Below are 13,005 nucleotides of genomic sequence, written 5' to 3' on the forward strand. Positions count from 1 at the left end.
TGATGGGCCTGGTTTTACTGTCTGGGGTCAGGATGTTCACATGGGTGGTTTTTCTTAAGGTGTCTCTTGAAAGGTATTCACTTACTTGAACTGAAATCCTCAGTTCTGGTGTGCAGGGACTCAGCTCTGCGCTGCCCAACGCTCTCCTTCCAGTAAATAATTGGGATAATGTTGGAAGGGTCCCTTCAGGAAATGGAAGCACGTGGATATCTTGGAGCCACCAGGAGTGTGTGACAGCCTAGGAGCTCGAGGGGGTATTTGGTACCCAAGATCTCAATGGGAAAAAATGCAGAACTGTTGTAAGTAATGGGAAACAGGGATCCGGGTGGGAAAGAGTAGTTTGGGGCAGAGGAAGAGGTGGGAGCTGGGTGATGCTTGGCTGAATGCTGCTGCTTTTTTGGGAATGGTGAGGAGTTCTGTGTTGCACATAACGCACGCTGAGGGCCGTCCTGTGCTCTGCTGTGTCTGTGAGCTCCTGGCCCTGTGCCTATGCTGCCTGCAGCCCCTCCTCCCAGCACTGAAGCATAACAGTCTGCATGGCTGTGGCAGTTCGGGCTGCCCGAGCTATTCAGCCCTGCCACCACCCCTGCATTTACCCACTTGCAACCGGGCTTCCTTAGCAATATTTCTGGGTCCTTTGTGCTTGTTTCCATGGATTTGTGAGAACTGGCTACACCGTTTTATCCGAGTTGCCTGGGATTTGTGTCAGAGGATGAGCAAATGCACTTCAGCAGAATGCCTGGGGGAAAATGAGGAGAATTAGCCTCAGGATGGCTTTGCAGGAGCTGTGGGTCACAGAGAAGATGCTGAGAGCCTGAGCCCCATTTAAATTGAAGTGGGCTGAGTGCACTGTTGGAAAACAAGATATATTTTCCTAGTGCTTATTCAGAGGAGTTAACTCATTCTAATAGTGTGAGTGCACGTGTGGTCATACAGAGAATACAGCTGCTGTCTCTTACTGCTGGCTTTGCTTTGCTATTATATCATTACTTGCTGCCCTGCCAGGATGGTGTGGGGCCGCATGGCTGTGGGCATTGGGTGCTGTGTTGTCCTGATGAGCCTGCAGTGTCCATCAGGAGCTGTGGGAGCCTCATGGTGCTCATATGCAGCCCTTCATCACCTCTGCTTGCTGCACACTGCTTCGTGCACCACGTGTACCGATCTGAGATGCAGAGAACGCATCATCCCAAAGCTGTCCAGCTATGTGTTATTTCCCTGATCTTTTGCCATCATCAAAATGCCTTTCTTTTCACTGCTACCTTCTCAAGGAAGGATGCTGTCTTATTGATGAGACTGTACAACTTGAGAATGTCATTTAATCTTCGGTGCCATGGAGCAGATTCTACTGAAGCACCTCTATGCAGAGGATAGGTTGCACAGGAAACATCTGGCTGTAGTTGGTGCTTGCTGGAAGATGAAGTTTTCACCAAGCTGAGAATCACAGGACCATAGAGTCATTAAGGCTGGAAAAGACCTCTAAGATCTCCAAGTCACCCCATCACCACCATGCCCACTAAGCCATGACCCTAAGAAGAACAGGAGAGTATCCAACCTGCAATTCCCATGTCACGGTTCTGCAGTGAGGTTCAGGTGCCCACCTCCCATTCAGACAGCGCTTCCACATGAGGGGCTGTGGCTGGGGCAGCCTGCATCCTGCCAGGCCTCCATCCAGGGGGTGTGAAGTGAGTGTGGGAATGTGTGGCACTTCATGCAGGGATCCGAGAGGGCTTCTCCAGCCTTTCTGACTCTATGATGCTATGTTCTACATATATCCGTGTATATGTCAGTGGATTTATATCCCCCCTCTGACTATTGGGTTAGCTTTAAGGACCTTGTGCTTACAGAGGAGTCTGGGAATGAAAAGTGCTAAGAGCAACCAGAAATAGAACTAACAAAAAATTCTCATTAAATGGAACCTACATTCTCAGGCTAAATGAGCCTTAGAAGCTGTTTTCCTACGTATTGTGGCCTTCCTTCCAAATCTTCTTTCAGCATTTCTAATTCACTGTCTTATTTATTTTAGATCTCTACCACTCTTTGATTCCTCCCTTTGCAGTAGGCATAATGGTAGAATGGATCCAACCCAAAGAGGCAGAAGAGTTGTCTGCGATGTGCTGTGAGACAGAAGGGAGACTGAGCAGCCCTGGCTCCCTGCAGGAGGCACTGCCTGCTTTGGCTCTAATCCAGCAAAGCAGCTAAATTGATTATTATGTAAGCATTTACCAAAATAATTGCATTTGGAAAGGTGAGGGTATGCTTGGGTGCTTCTCCTTATGGGAAATAATTTTAGTACATCAAAATAGAATAGAGGTGCTTTTCCTAAGATGGATCATATTTCTCACGAGACCCCTCATTTTGCTGCAAGACAAGAGGAAATGCCAAAAAGACACTTGGAATTCAGATAATCCAGAGGGTTTTAGGGCAGCTCATCCTTTGGTGGTTATCCAACATCTGGACTCTGCCGTGTGCTCTGCACAGAAGAGTCGGCGTCGTTCCTTGGGCAGCAGGGGATCGGCAAGGAGCGGGCCTGGAATGCCCTCTCATTTCACATCATTTTGATTGACCTGTACAGTGCCTGACAGGTGAGAACTCACACTGTCTGCTTCTGGCTCTGACTGTGTGCATACCACGGCAGGTGGGTGTGGGTGGCTGTGCGGTGGGAGGCTGAGGCATGGCGCAGGAGTGCCTTGTTTGCCTCCTCTGTAGTCACTCTGGCCAAGTGAGACCACGTTGTTCAGCCCTAACTTTTCACAAGACCTAATTCAGAGTCACATTTCCCTATTAGAATAATGACTGACAGCAGTGAAAGCAGCAGTTCTCAATTATTCTTGTGGGCCATTGTAATGGCTCAGCGTGAGAAGAAACAGTTTGCAAGTGCTGGAAAATGTAAATACGTTTGTTGTCTTTTTCCCTGCAGCAGTATTTTGAGAGTGCCTTAACCCTGCTGGTAGAGGAGTACGAGGTATTTTAACCTAGTAAGCATGAACAACTGTTTACTTAACCAGTAACTTGGGAGAAAATTGCTTTGTTGTTCTTCAGCACGCTGCAGAAATATCAGCAGCATCAGTCAAAACAAAGTGCTCTGTGAGCACTGCCTGCCTGCGGAGGGGCTGCTGCCCACAGAGGGCTGTTGTGGGGCAGAGAAAGCCAGCATTGTGCTGCTGGGACAAAGCAGTGCAGGCAGGAGGAAAGGTTTACAAAGGCTCTGGGAATTTTGGGGTTGCGTATCCATCAGGCTGTTCATAGCACCATGTCCAGCACGGGCTGTGTGCTGCAGTGTGTGTGTTAGCAGAGGGATGGGGCTGCTCTCAGGAGCTGAGGAAGGAGGAGGGAGCAGCTGGAGGTGACTCTGGGCAGCGCATGGGTAGGTGGCCGGTTCTATGACAGAAAATGTCTTGTACCCATCAGCCCATGCTAAAGGTTATGTGTTTTAAATGCAGTCCCTCGGAGGATTGTTCTCCCTGGCTCGAGGTCCCTTGCTGTGCCACACCATACTCACGTCAGGTGTAAATGAAGACAGAATGCTTTCATTTTCTGTATGGACTTGAGGCCGCGAGCTGGGTGAAGGGATAGAGTCCCTCCTCAGCATGCTTGGTGATGGGATGGTGCTGGGAGGAGTGGCTGACACACCAGAGGGCTGTGCTGCCATTCAGTGAGACCTGGTGGACAGGAGCCTGATGAGGTTCAGCAAGAGCCAGCGTGGGTTGTGCACCTGAGGAGGAATAACCACACCAGTATATCAGTATGGGTACCAGGCTGAGCTGCTGGGAAGGGGCTCTGCAGAGAAGGACCTGGATGTCCTGGTGGCCAATAGACTGACTGTGAGCCAGCAGTGTGCTAACCAGAACATGGGAAGTTCCATACAAATATGAGGATAATCTTCTTCACTGTGAGAGTGGCAGAGCCCTGGCACAGCTGCCCAGAGAGGTGAGGAGTCTCCTTCTCTGGAGGTATTTGTACCCACCTGGACACTTCTTGTGCAACTGCTGTGGGGTTGGGCTGGGGGAGCTCCAGAGGTCCCTTCCAACCCCCACAGCTGTGGGATTCTCTGCTGTGCTCTCCAGCTTTGTGGTGCTTTGTGCCATTAGGTAGCAGTCGGGACAGGAGGATGAGGTGCTCCCATCAGCCTGGGCTTTCACTTTCTGACACCACACAGAAAGCAGTGCCCTGTTTTCAGAATAGCCCGGCTGCCTTTCTGGAGCTTTTTAGCAGTGGGACCATATGAGTGGGTGCACTGCGAGGGCTGATGGGTTGAACTTTGCTCTTGGGTGGTCTTGGGGTGAACGGTGCGACCTGAAGGCATTGCCCAGTGGGTATGGGTATAATTGCCGCTACATTTTTCATAACTGATCCTATTTGCTTCCTCATAGGATCACACTGTACCTCTGTAATGGATCTACACGGGGCGTACCTCGTTAGTGCTCGGAGCCCTTCCCAGGACAGGACCCTTCGTGGGTGGTTTCCCATAAAGCCACATTGTTCTTCCAGAATGACGTGGGCTTGATGCAACCTAAAAGGGCTTTTTTGCAACCTAAGTGGAGACAGAGGTTTTTTATAGCTGTGGTAGCCTGTTTAATCTTTCTTCTTACATAGAATAATGCTAATAAAAGAAAGATCAGTCTTTCTTAGTCCCAGCCACACTTTCAATGCAAATGACAGACCTTGGAAATGTATTCAAATAGAAATGGCAACATATGGTTTCATGCGGTGGGATTTGATTTCAGCGTTCGTCTTGGATTTGGGCCAATCTTCAGGCTGGAGGCTTCATCTACAGTTTCACTCCCTTTAATCTTCCAGGATAAATTATATCATTTCATGAAAGTCAGCTCGCTGTCTCCTGAAGCGCACATGTTCCCAGCTCTGACTCATCTGATGATGGTGTGAGATAGCTGCCAGAAGCCACTGAAAGCTGCAGGTTGCTGCTGCTCCTCCTGTTGCTGTCAGCTGCCCCCAGCAGGGCTGCTGGAGCCCCGGGGTGGCAGCGGGCAGCTGGGCTTGGTGCTGCCACTTGCTCCATCACTGAATTCCTCAGCCCCGAATGGCTCCGAGTTGTTTGTCAGCTCTTCTCACCCATGTGCAACTGTTCACATTAGATTTCCCAGAAATGAGTCCTTCTGGCTTTTACTGTTGAGTGATCGTGTGTGCCGTTGTTGGTTCCTTCCCTTGTACAGGAAGGCCCTTTTTTATGTCAGTTCCATTTTTTCTGAATTGAGTACAAGAGAGGCACAGTTGTTTTGAGCTCAAGCTTGAGATGAACCTTTTTGTTCTTCTCTTGTATCAGCTGTGACTGCTTTGTGGGGATGGGAGGGTACAGGGAGCATAGGAATGCATTGCAGTTGGTTGGACTGAAATACCATCCTGTGTGCTGTATCAGGAAGCAAACGGCTTGGGCACTAATGCAGGGGTGAGTGCAGCTGAGCAGCCTGTGGGGCAACTCAGGGAGAGGGTTCTCTGGGTTCAGTTGGAGCAGGGGCTGGATCATGCCCAGGGTACACCTCCAAAGTCAAACTACACTGTGGGAGCTGCTGCCTTTGATGCTTGCAGAGCGTGTGGGTTCCCCAGGCTCTGCCAGCTCCTGGTTTTCTCTTCAGCTTTTCCTAGTGGAAGCCTCCTTGCAGCCCTGAGCTCAGCACTTGGCCAACAAGGGCAGCTTTTCAGAAGGGGCATGCTTTGTAAAGTGTGCTTATTCTGTCTTCTGAGTTGTTAGGGTTTAGTTGGAAGCACACTGCACTTCTAAATAGTGTGTTTGCGAGTGTGTGAGTGCACCCTGAGCACCCTGCATACAGGTGCCTGTGGGTTGCTGGGCCTGCACAGGGCCCACGGGTGCAAGCTGTGGGATGACACTGTGAATATTGATGGTGTGTTACCAAGTGGTTCATTGTAACTGCTGTCACCGACCGCTGACGGACACCCCCTGGCAGAATTCCCACTGATGTCAGGTACTGAGCATACATAGCTAAATTATAACCCAGTTAGGAAAATTTGGCATAGACGTGACAGAAGATGTGTGATATACACTGGAAATATATTTCATTCAGCCGTAACAGACAGCAGAACACGTAGAGGGAGATCAGCCAGCAGCACACTGCATGAGGTGCTTTGCAGATGCAGTGATCAGCTCTGTTCAGCTTTCAGTGAAGTCTATGCAAGAACACCCCCCGAGCTCAGGGCCTTTGTCTCTGTGGAGATGCACACTGCAAGGCAGATGGAGTTGAAAAGAGAAATCTAATGGGGAGCTGGTGGTAATAATAATGAATATTTTGTACAGAGTTTGCTTTTGGGGAATGAGTAGAAACCTGCACTGGGGATTTGGTTGTGCTGTGGGAGGTTCTGTGGAAATCCTTACTCCAGAGAGTTCAGCTTCTAAAGAAGTACCTACGGCTGCCACCAGTCCTTCCCCACCTTTCGTTGGGTAATTTCACAGGAATACTGCCCGATGAGCTGCTCCTAAGGGAAGCAGCAGCTGGGAAGTGAGGAGCTGTGGCAATAACTGGCTGGAGCTATTTGAGTTTGAAGTGGTTGGCTTCCTCATGCCATAGTCGTGGTGATGGGGTTTGTGTTTGCCTGCTGGGAACACCCAGCACTCCCCAGGTGTTTGGCTGATATCTGTGTGGAAAGGAAGTTCTGAGGAGTTTGCTCTTCACACAGAAGGAGGGCAGCAGTGCCTTCTCACCCTCCCTTTGGCTTTTCAGCTTATTTGGTGCTTTGTGATGTTGCTGTGAATGACTGCAGGTCATTCATGTGTTGAGAAAACTAGGGCTGAACCAGAGAGGCTCTGGGGAAGTAATAAGATTTAAGCAATATACAGAGACCTGCTTTATCTTAGATCTTATTTCTCCCTCAAGTTGGATGTGTTTCCTGCCACTCGGCCTGTATTACAGCTCTGTAATTCCGACCAGCTGATCCTTACACTGATGTACTTTGCTGCTCATTTAGCCTGTGATAACTTTCCTTTTTTCCTCTCTGTAATCTGTTCTTCTTCCTAATTACATTACATTACAGTGGAGAACCAGTTCTGAACCATACGGAGGCTGAGGCTTCCTGTGGCATAGCCTGCTGGAGCTGCTGCGTACATTTGTGCCAGCAGTGGTATCATTACTCTTGTAGGAGAGAGAAAGGTAGGCAGTCAGGGTGTAATTGCAGCACAGGTGTTGACCTGTGGTACCTCAGCTGGATTCATCACAAAGAAGAATGTTATTAGCAGAGAAAACCTGCCCAGAGAGGTACTGAGCAAGCACGGGGGCTGCTCTTAAGTGTTCTTATTGCTCTCTTTTGCAAGCTGGAGTTTAACAAACAGATGGGGATTCTTTTGTAGGTGTGTGGAGAGAAACAGCGCTTTGAGAAGCTGATGGAGCACTTCCGAAACGAGGACAACAACATAGACTTCATGGTGAGCACTCCTTATCCATATCCTTATCCTTATGACTTAGTCCAAAGCGGACTTTGGCTTTGGTGTTGGCTCTGTGTGCTCCTGCTGTCACGTGCAGCACTCAGATGTATATGGCCTGAAATTATTGCAGTACCGTTTTTTAGCATTCCAAACTGTGTAACATAACTCTCATGCTTTAGCTTCAGTTTAATTATCGCCAAGAAATGTCGAGTGCCATAGTGGGGTTAATGGGAAAGAAGCTTTTGGCTGTGTGTGCTGTTTCTATGTGGCAGAATAGCAGCATCTGCAGTATCAAGAAGCATATTCTGTACGTGTGCCAACATCCTCAAAATCAGAGACAGGGAAGTGTGGGAGACACTCATTGCAGCTGTCTGTCCTTATCTGGGGGTAAATATAGCAATAGTTTTCACCACTTTGGTTCCTCATTGTGCATGTGCATGATTATTCACCAAACCCACTTCCCTGGAGCACAGCGGAAAAAGCAAAAGAGGAAGATCTTACTGGCACCCACAGGTGGCAATGCCAACTTGCACGTTGCAAACATGTGAAGGGCTGAGGGTCGGCACAGTGTTCACGTATTTGGAATCAGAAATGCCTCTGTGTCCATTCCTTTAAGTCTGTGGCAAGTGTGTGGTCATGCTGATTAGAACTTCCATTTTTAATTACAGAACAGATGCAGTTCAGGTATGGTCAGTGCAGTCTCCCTTGTGCTGCTTATTATTATGACATGATTCCACTTGGAGGTGAGAGAAGAGCAGGAGGGTTCCCCAACTGGTGACATTCACTGTTCTGTTGTCTCTGTTAAGCCTGCATAGACACTTCATGCTGTTCAGGCACAAGCTTTTTGTTAAAGACATCTTTCTGCCAGCAATTAGGTGTTAAACCAGCTGGAGTGGTGCCTCCTATGGGCCGTGAAGGTGTAAGTGCCAGTGACTTGCAGCCCCAGCGGGCAGGGCCAGGCTTGCACCCCTGGGAGCATGGCAAAATGAAAAGAGCAAGATAGGATGGCCTTTTTTACTCATAGTCCAAAAAAGAATATGCTACACAGATCTCTGCAATTTTACTAAAGTTAGCAAGCTGCTCTCAGTAACTCTGTGATGTTACATTGGTTTTGTTCCTTGTTATTGCAGTCCCAGTAAGGACATGTTGCTAGTCGCAGTGTTGGTTAAGTATTCTCAGATGTATGTTCAGTTAGCCTGCAATTTAGCAGAAGGATTTGTCTGTCCCCAGTGCCTGACTCAGTCACTTCTCCCATGCTGACAGGGGAGGTGTCTGGGAGCAGGAGAGCAGTGCAGCTTAGTGCAGGCCAGGAGCAAGACGGTGGCAGCAGCCTGCAGCTTGCTACCTTGCCCTTGTTAGTAAGAATGTCCCACAGCGTTCCTCACCTTTAGTTAAGATGAGAAGTGGTGTAGTGTGAAGGATGGAGTAGGGAGCGTGAGCCCAGTGAGCCGTGAATATTCAGCATCCATCTGGGCATTCTGTTTCATCTTCAGGAAAACTCCGTGGTGTTTCTCTCAGGCTGTAGGCTGCAGGTAGTGGTGAATTGCCCAAAAAAGGATAAATGCATTTTTTTTTGGACTTGCCCAGGTACTTACAAAGTCTGCATCTTTGTGTTGCTTATACCAACCGAGGGCTTGAATGTCTGACAAGCCTAAAGCTCGAAGAGGGAACTCATGACAAACGATTTGGCAGGCCTGCTCGTTCCTGTCGCCATCTGGCCCTGATGCACTCCACATGCTGCTGTGGGCAGCACCCGAGGAGTGCTCCTGGGGGGCGAGAAGGGGCTGTGGGGCTGTGAGAAGCCATGCTGGGGCTCCTGCCCACCCCTCCGCCGTGCTGCACTGCGGGGCTGCACCGCTTGCCAAGGGTGTACTAAGGCAGCAATCCTTCCTTTCTGCAGGATGGAATCAAACAGGTCCCAGAGCCAAGTCTCCAGGATGTAATGTGAAAGCTGGAGTAATTCAAGTAGTTGCAAGGGCTGAACACAAACAGAGCTATTCCTGCAGGAGCTGGCTTTCAGGCTGCCCTAGATGGAGAAGACGAGAGCTGTCTGTGAAGTTGGAGCTGAAAGGGGTTACATTTAATTGCATTGATCTGATGGGAGGAAAGAGAAACAAAAAGGCAGAAGTATTTTAGGGAAGGTTCCTGTTGTTGACACTGACATACTTCATTTTAAGAGCAACTTTCTTGGATTAATTTTCTTTGACTTGATAAATTCCTTAGTTGTATATGTAAGGATCTGAGAAAGGAAATGAGAGTTTGGCCCCAGTGTTGCAAGAGCCAAAGCAAGTATAACAAGAGCACTTTTGAAATACGGGAACTTGGCAGTGGGTGATTTGACAGGACAGCAGTGTTCAGCTGGCCAAGGCCAGCTCCAGCACCAGGAGGAACCAGAGCTCTCCAGGGGAGTTGGAAAGAGTCTTCTGCTCTGCACAGGCTCAAAAGCTAACGGCATGAGCAGCGTAGTTTGTGTAAGAAGCAGGTACGTGCTGAGGGACAGGAATAAGACATCACAGAGCTTGTTGTGTCCATGCGGTCCCTGATGAGCCCAAGCTAGCTCAGGCTGGGAGGAGCACTGTGGACATCCCAGCCAAACCTGCTTCCAAAGGCTGCTGGGCAGCAGACACCTCCCCATGAGTTTATTCTCTGGGAAGATGTATCTCAGTGATTGTTGAGAAGTTGGCGTTACTTCTGTCTGCATCTGTGGTGGTTGGGTTCTGCCCTGCTCAGACCCACCAAGGATGAGGCAGACTTCTTACAGATTGGAGGTGGTCACTGGAGAGGTGAAGGGGTGCTGGGGATGTGCAGAGAGGGATTTGGCTGTGCCTTACATTCCTCAGCGGGGCAAACCTTCGTGGGGCTTCAGGCGTGATTCCTGCCCTTCTGCAGGTACCTTGCCCTGCTGTCTGAGGGGCTCTGGCTCCTCTTGCTCGAGGGCCTTGACTTGCCTGCACTGTGCTGGGATGCAAGCCACAGTTTTAAAAATACGTTTTCTACAAATAACAAAGCACCTTTTATGAAGTCTTTGCAAGCCTGAATCCAATGCTGATGGGGTAGAAAGCTGCAGAATAGCAAACGGCAGTTTTCCCTGGCAACAGCCGTAGCAAAATGCAGTCCCTGGCAGTGCTGGCTGGCCCAGGGGGCCTGGCATCCCTCTGGGCTCGGAGGGCCTGCTCCAGTGCTAGGGATTGGGATTGGGAGCTTCTGGAGAGGTCCAGAAGAGGCCACGTGGGTGATCAAAGGGCTAGAGCTCCTTTCCTATGAAGACAGGCTGAAGGAACGGGACTTACTTGGCCTGGAAAAGAGAAGGCTGTGGGGAGACCTCATTGCAGCCTTTCAGTATTTAAAGGGAGTTTATAAACATGAGAGAAATCAACTTCTTACACAGGTAGATAGTGACAAGACAAGGGAGAATGGTTTTAAACTAAAAAAGGGAGATTTAGGTTGGATATCAGGGGGATGCTCTTTACTGAGAGCGTGGTGAGCTGCTGGCACAGGCTGCCCAGAAAGGTGGTGGGTGCCCCATCCCTGGTGGTGTTTAAGGCCGGGTTGGATGGGGCCCTGGGCAGTCTGACCTGGTGCTTGGGCAGGGGTTGGATCTTGATGATCCTTGAGGTCCCTTCCAGCCCAAGCCACCCTATGATTCTATGACTCAGGGCTGTGACATGCTGATGTGTGGTGGCTCCTCTTGCAGGTGGCTTGCATGCAGTTCATCAACATCGTTGTGCACTCGGTGGAGGACATGAACTTCCGGGTCCATCTGCAATACGAATTTACAAAGCTGGGCCTGGACGAGTATTTGGACGTGAGTATGACCAGGTTCCTGCACGTGGTCTTTGGAAATGACTGTTTTTCATGTATGATCTCAGCTAATGCTGAAATATGGAGTGTGTTCCTGAACGATGGAGGTGGCCAAACTCCCACTGCTCTCCCTCCCCTTTGCACTGTGGGCAGTTGTGGTGCTTCAGGCTGCTGCTGATGCCGAGTGACATCTTTTTGTTTTTGGCTATACAGAAACTGAAACACACAGAGAGTGACAAACTGCAGGTGCAAATCCAAGCGTATCTGGATAACGTTTTTGACGTGGGAGCATTACTGGAGGATGCTGAAACCAAGAATGCAGCCTTGGAAAGAGTTGAAGAACTGGAAGAAAACATTTCCCACGTTAGTACAAAACTGAAGTCACTTTCCCCTGTGGAGTGATGCACAGCCTGCTCTGCGTGTGTGCTGCAGTACTGCCCTTCTCTTTTGGGAGGTGGACATGCAGGTGTAGCTAGATAGAATCTCTGGGGTGAGGAGTGTTGAGGGAAGCCTGTGGACTACTGTGCTTCCGTTATGGGGGATGATCAGATACTTAGCAAATGAAGCAAGTCTCGTGCAGGTAAACTTCCTAGGTGCTTCCTTGCTGTATTTTGAACCTGATGTGGTGCATATTTGTGTTAATGGGTGCACTGCTTGCTTCAAAGATTTGTTCGTAAGGTATTTATTGACCTGATGAGAAAATGTCTTTTTCTGCCTTTTAATTACTTTCCTATTTCACTCAGTCCCCAGGTTGCTGTAAAGGACTAGAATGGCCTTTTTAATGTGGGGCTCACCATGCAATTTGTGTGTATGTCAAGGGACAGTTTGGTGTGGGCTGTGCAGCGCAGAAACAGTGTGGCTTTCAAACCCCACGGGTTTTTGGGGCCTGCCAAAGATAAAAATAAATTAAAAGACCACAGGGGAAAAATAACAACATGCAAATTCTCTTTCATTCATTGCTTATTAAATTAGCTCTGTTGCGAGAAGACGTATTTATAGGTGTTACCACTTCAGCACCTATTGACTTTGCAACAGTGCTGTTATAATATTCTGTGTTTTTCCAAATAATTGCATTTTAAGTACTTTACTATAGGGTAGGCTCTCTTAACTGGACAGGGTCACGAGTGCAGTCCAGCCAGGTTGCCTGCTAGTCATAGCTGAAGGGTAACGCTCACCATCACAGGACCCTGCAGCTGGGCACTTAGTGCCACCTGCCTCCACACACACAGGAACCCTTCCTCTTTCCAAAGGAAGACTTGAGGATTTGGTGGGGTATCAATGGTTTACCACATACCACTGCTGCAACAAGTGTTGATGATGTTTTGTTTGAGAAAGATGTCGTTACTTACATAATCTGTTTCTCTATTCTATGATAGTTATCTGAAAAACTCCAAGATACAGAAAATGAAGCCATGGCAAAGATTGTGGAACTGGAAAAACAGCTTATGCAGAGGAACAAAGAACTGGATGTGATTCGGGTAAGCGTGATGGGAAAACTCTGGCTGGGTGCCATGTTTCAGGGGAGGGGTCTGGTGTGCATTTTGTGTCTGGGAGGTAACGGCTGTCGTAATGGGCTGAGCAATTTCTGCTGGCCTTCTAATTTTGAACATAGCCCAGATCTCAAGTAGAATATCTTGTCTGTGCTCTCAAAGATGGGCGTTTAACTCTCTGAATATGCCAGCAAATCAGTGAACCGGACGAGTACATTGTATTGCTCAGGTCTGTAGTGTTTCTGGTTGAGTTTTGCACATGTGGTTGGCTTTGGAGAGGAGTTCAGGGTGGAAGTGGAGTCTTCCAGACTTAGGTTGCAAAGC

General features: G+C 48.9%; 1 protein-coding gene across 10 annotated transcripts in view; it reads left to right on the plus strand.

The window, feature by feature from the left end:
- FMNL2 (formin like 2) overlaps nt 1–13,005 on the plus strand; it is a 107,548-nt gene that overhangs the window by 76,746 nt on the left and 17,797 nt on the right. For all 10 annotated transcript variants that reach the window (XM_046944181.1, XM_040704424.2, XM_040704427.2 and 7 more), the window contains exons 10-13: nt 7,316–7,390; nt 11,085–11,195; nt 11,405–11,554; nt 12,568–12,669. In XM_046944181.1, the coding sequence (XP_046800137.1) occupies nt 7,316–7,390; nt 11,085–11,195; nt 11,405–11,554; nt 12,568–12,669 (438 nt within the window). The remainder of the gene's footprint in view (nt 1–7,315; nt 7,391–11,084; nt 11,196–11,404; nt 11,555–12,567; nt 12,670–13,005) is intronic.

This window comes from Gallus gallus, chromosome 7 (assembly GCF_016699485.2).
Source record: "Gallus gallus isolate bGalGal1 chromosome 7, bGalGal1.mat.broiler.GRCg7b, whole genome shotgun sequence".
In the NCBI taxonomy this organism is placed as follows: domain Eukaryota; kingdom Metazoa; phylum Chordata; class Aves; order Galliformes; family Phasianidae; genus Gallus; species Gallus gallus.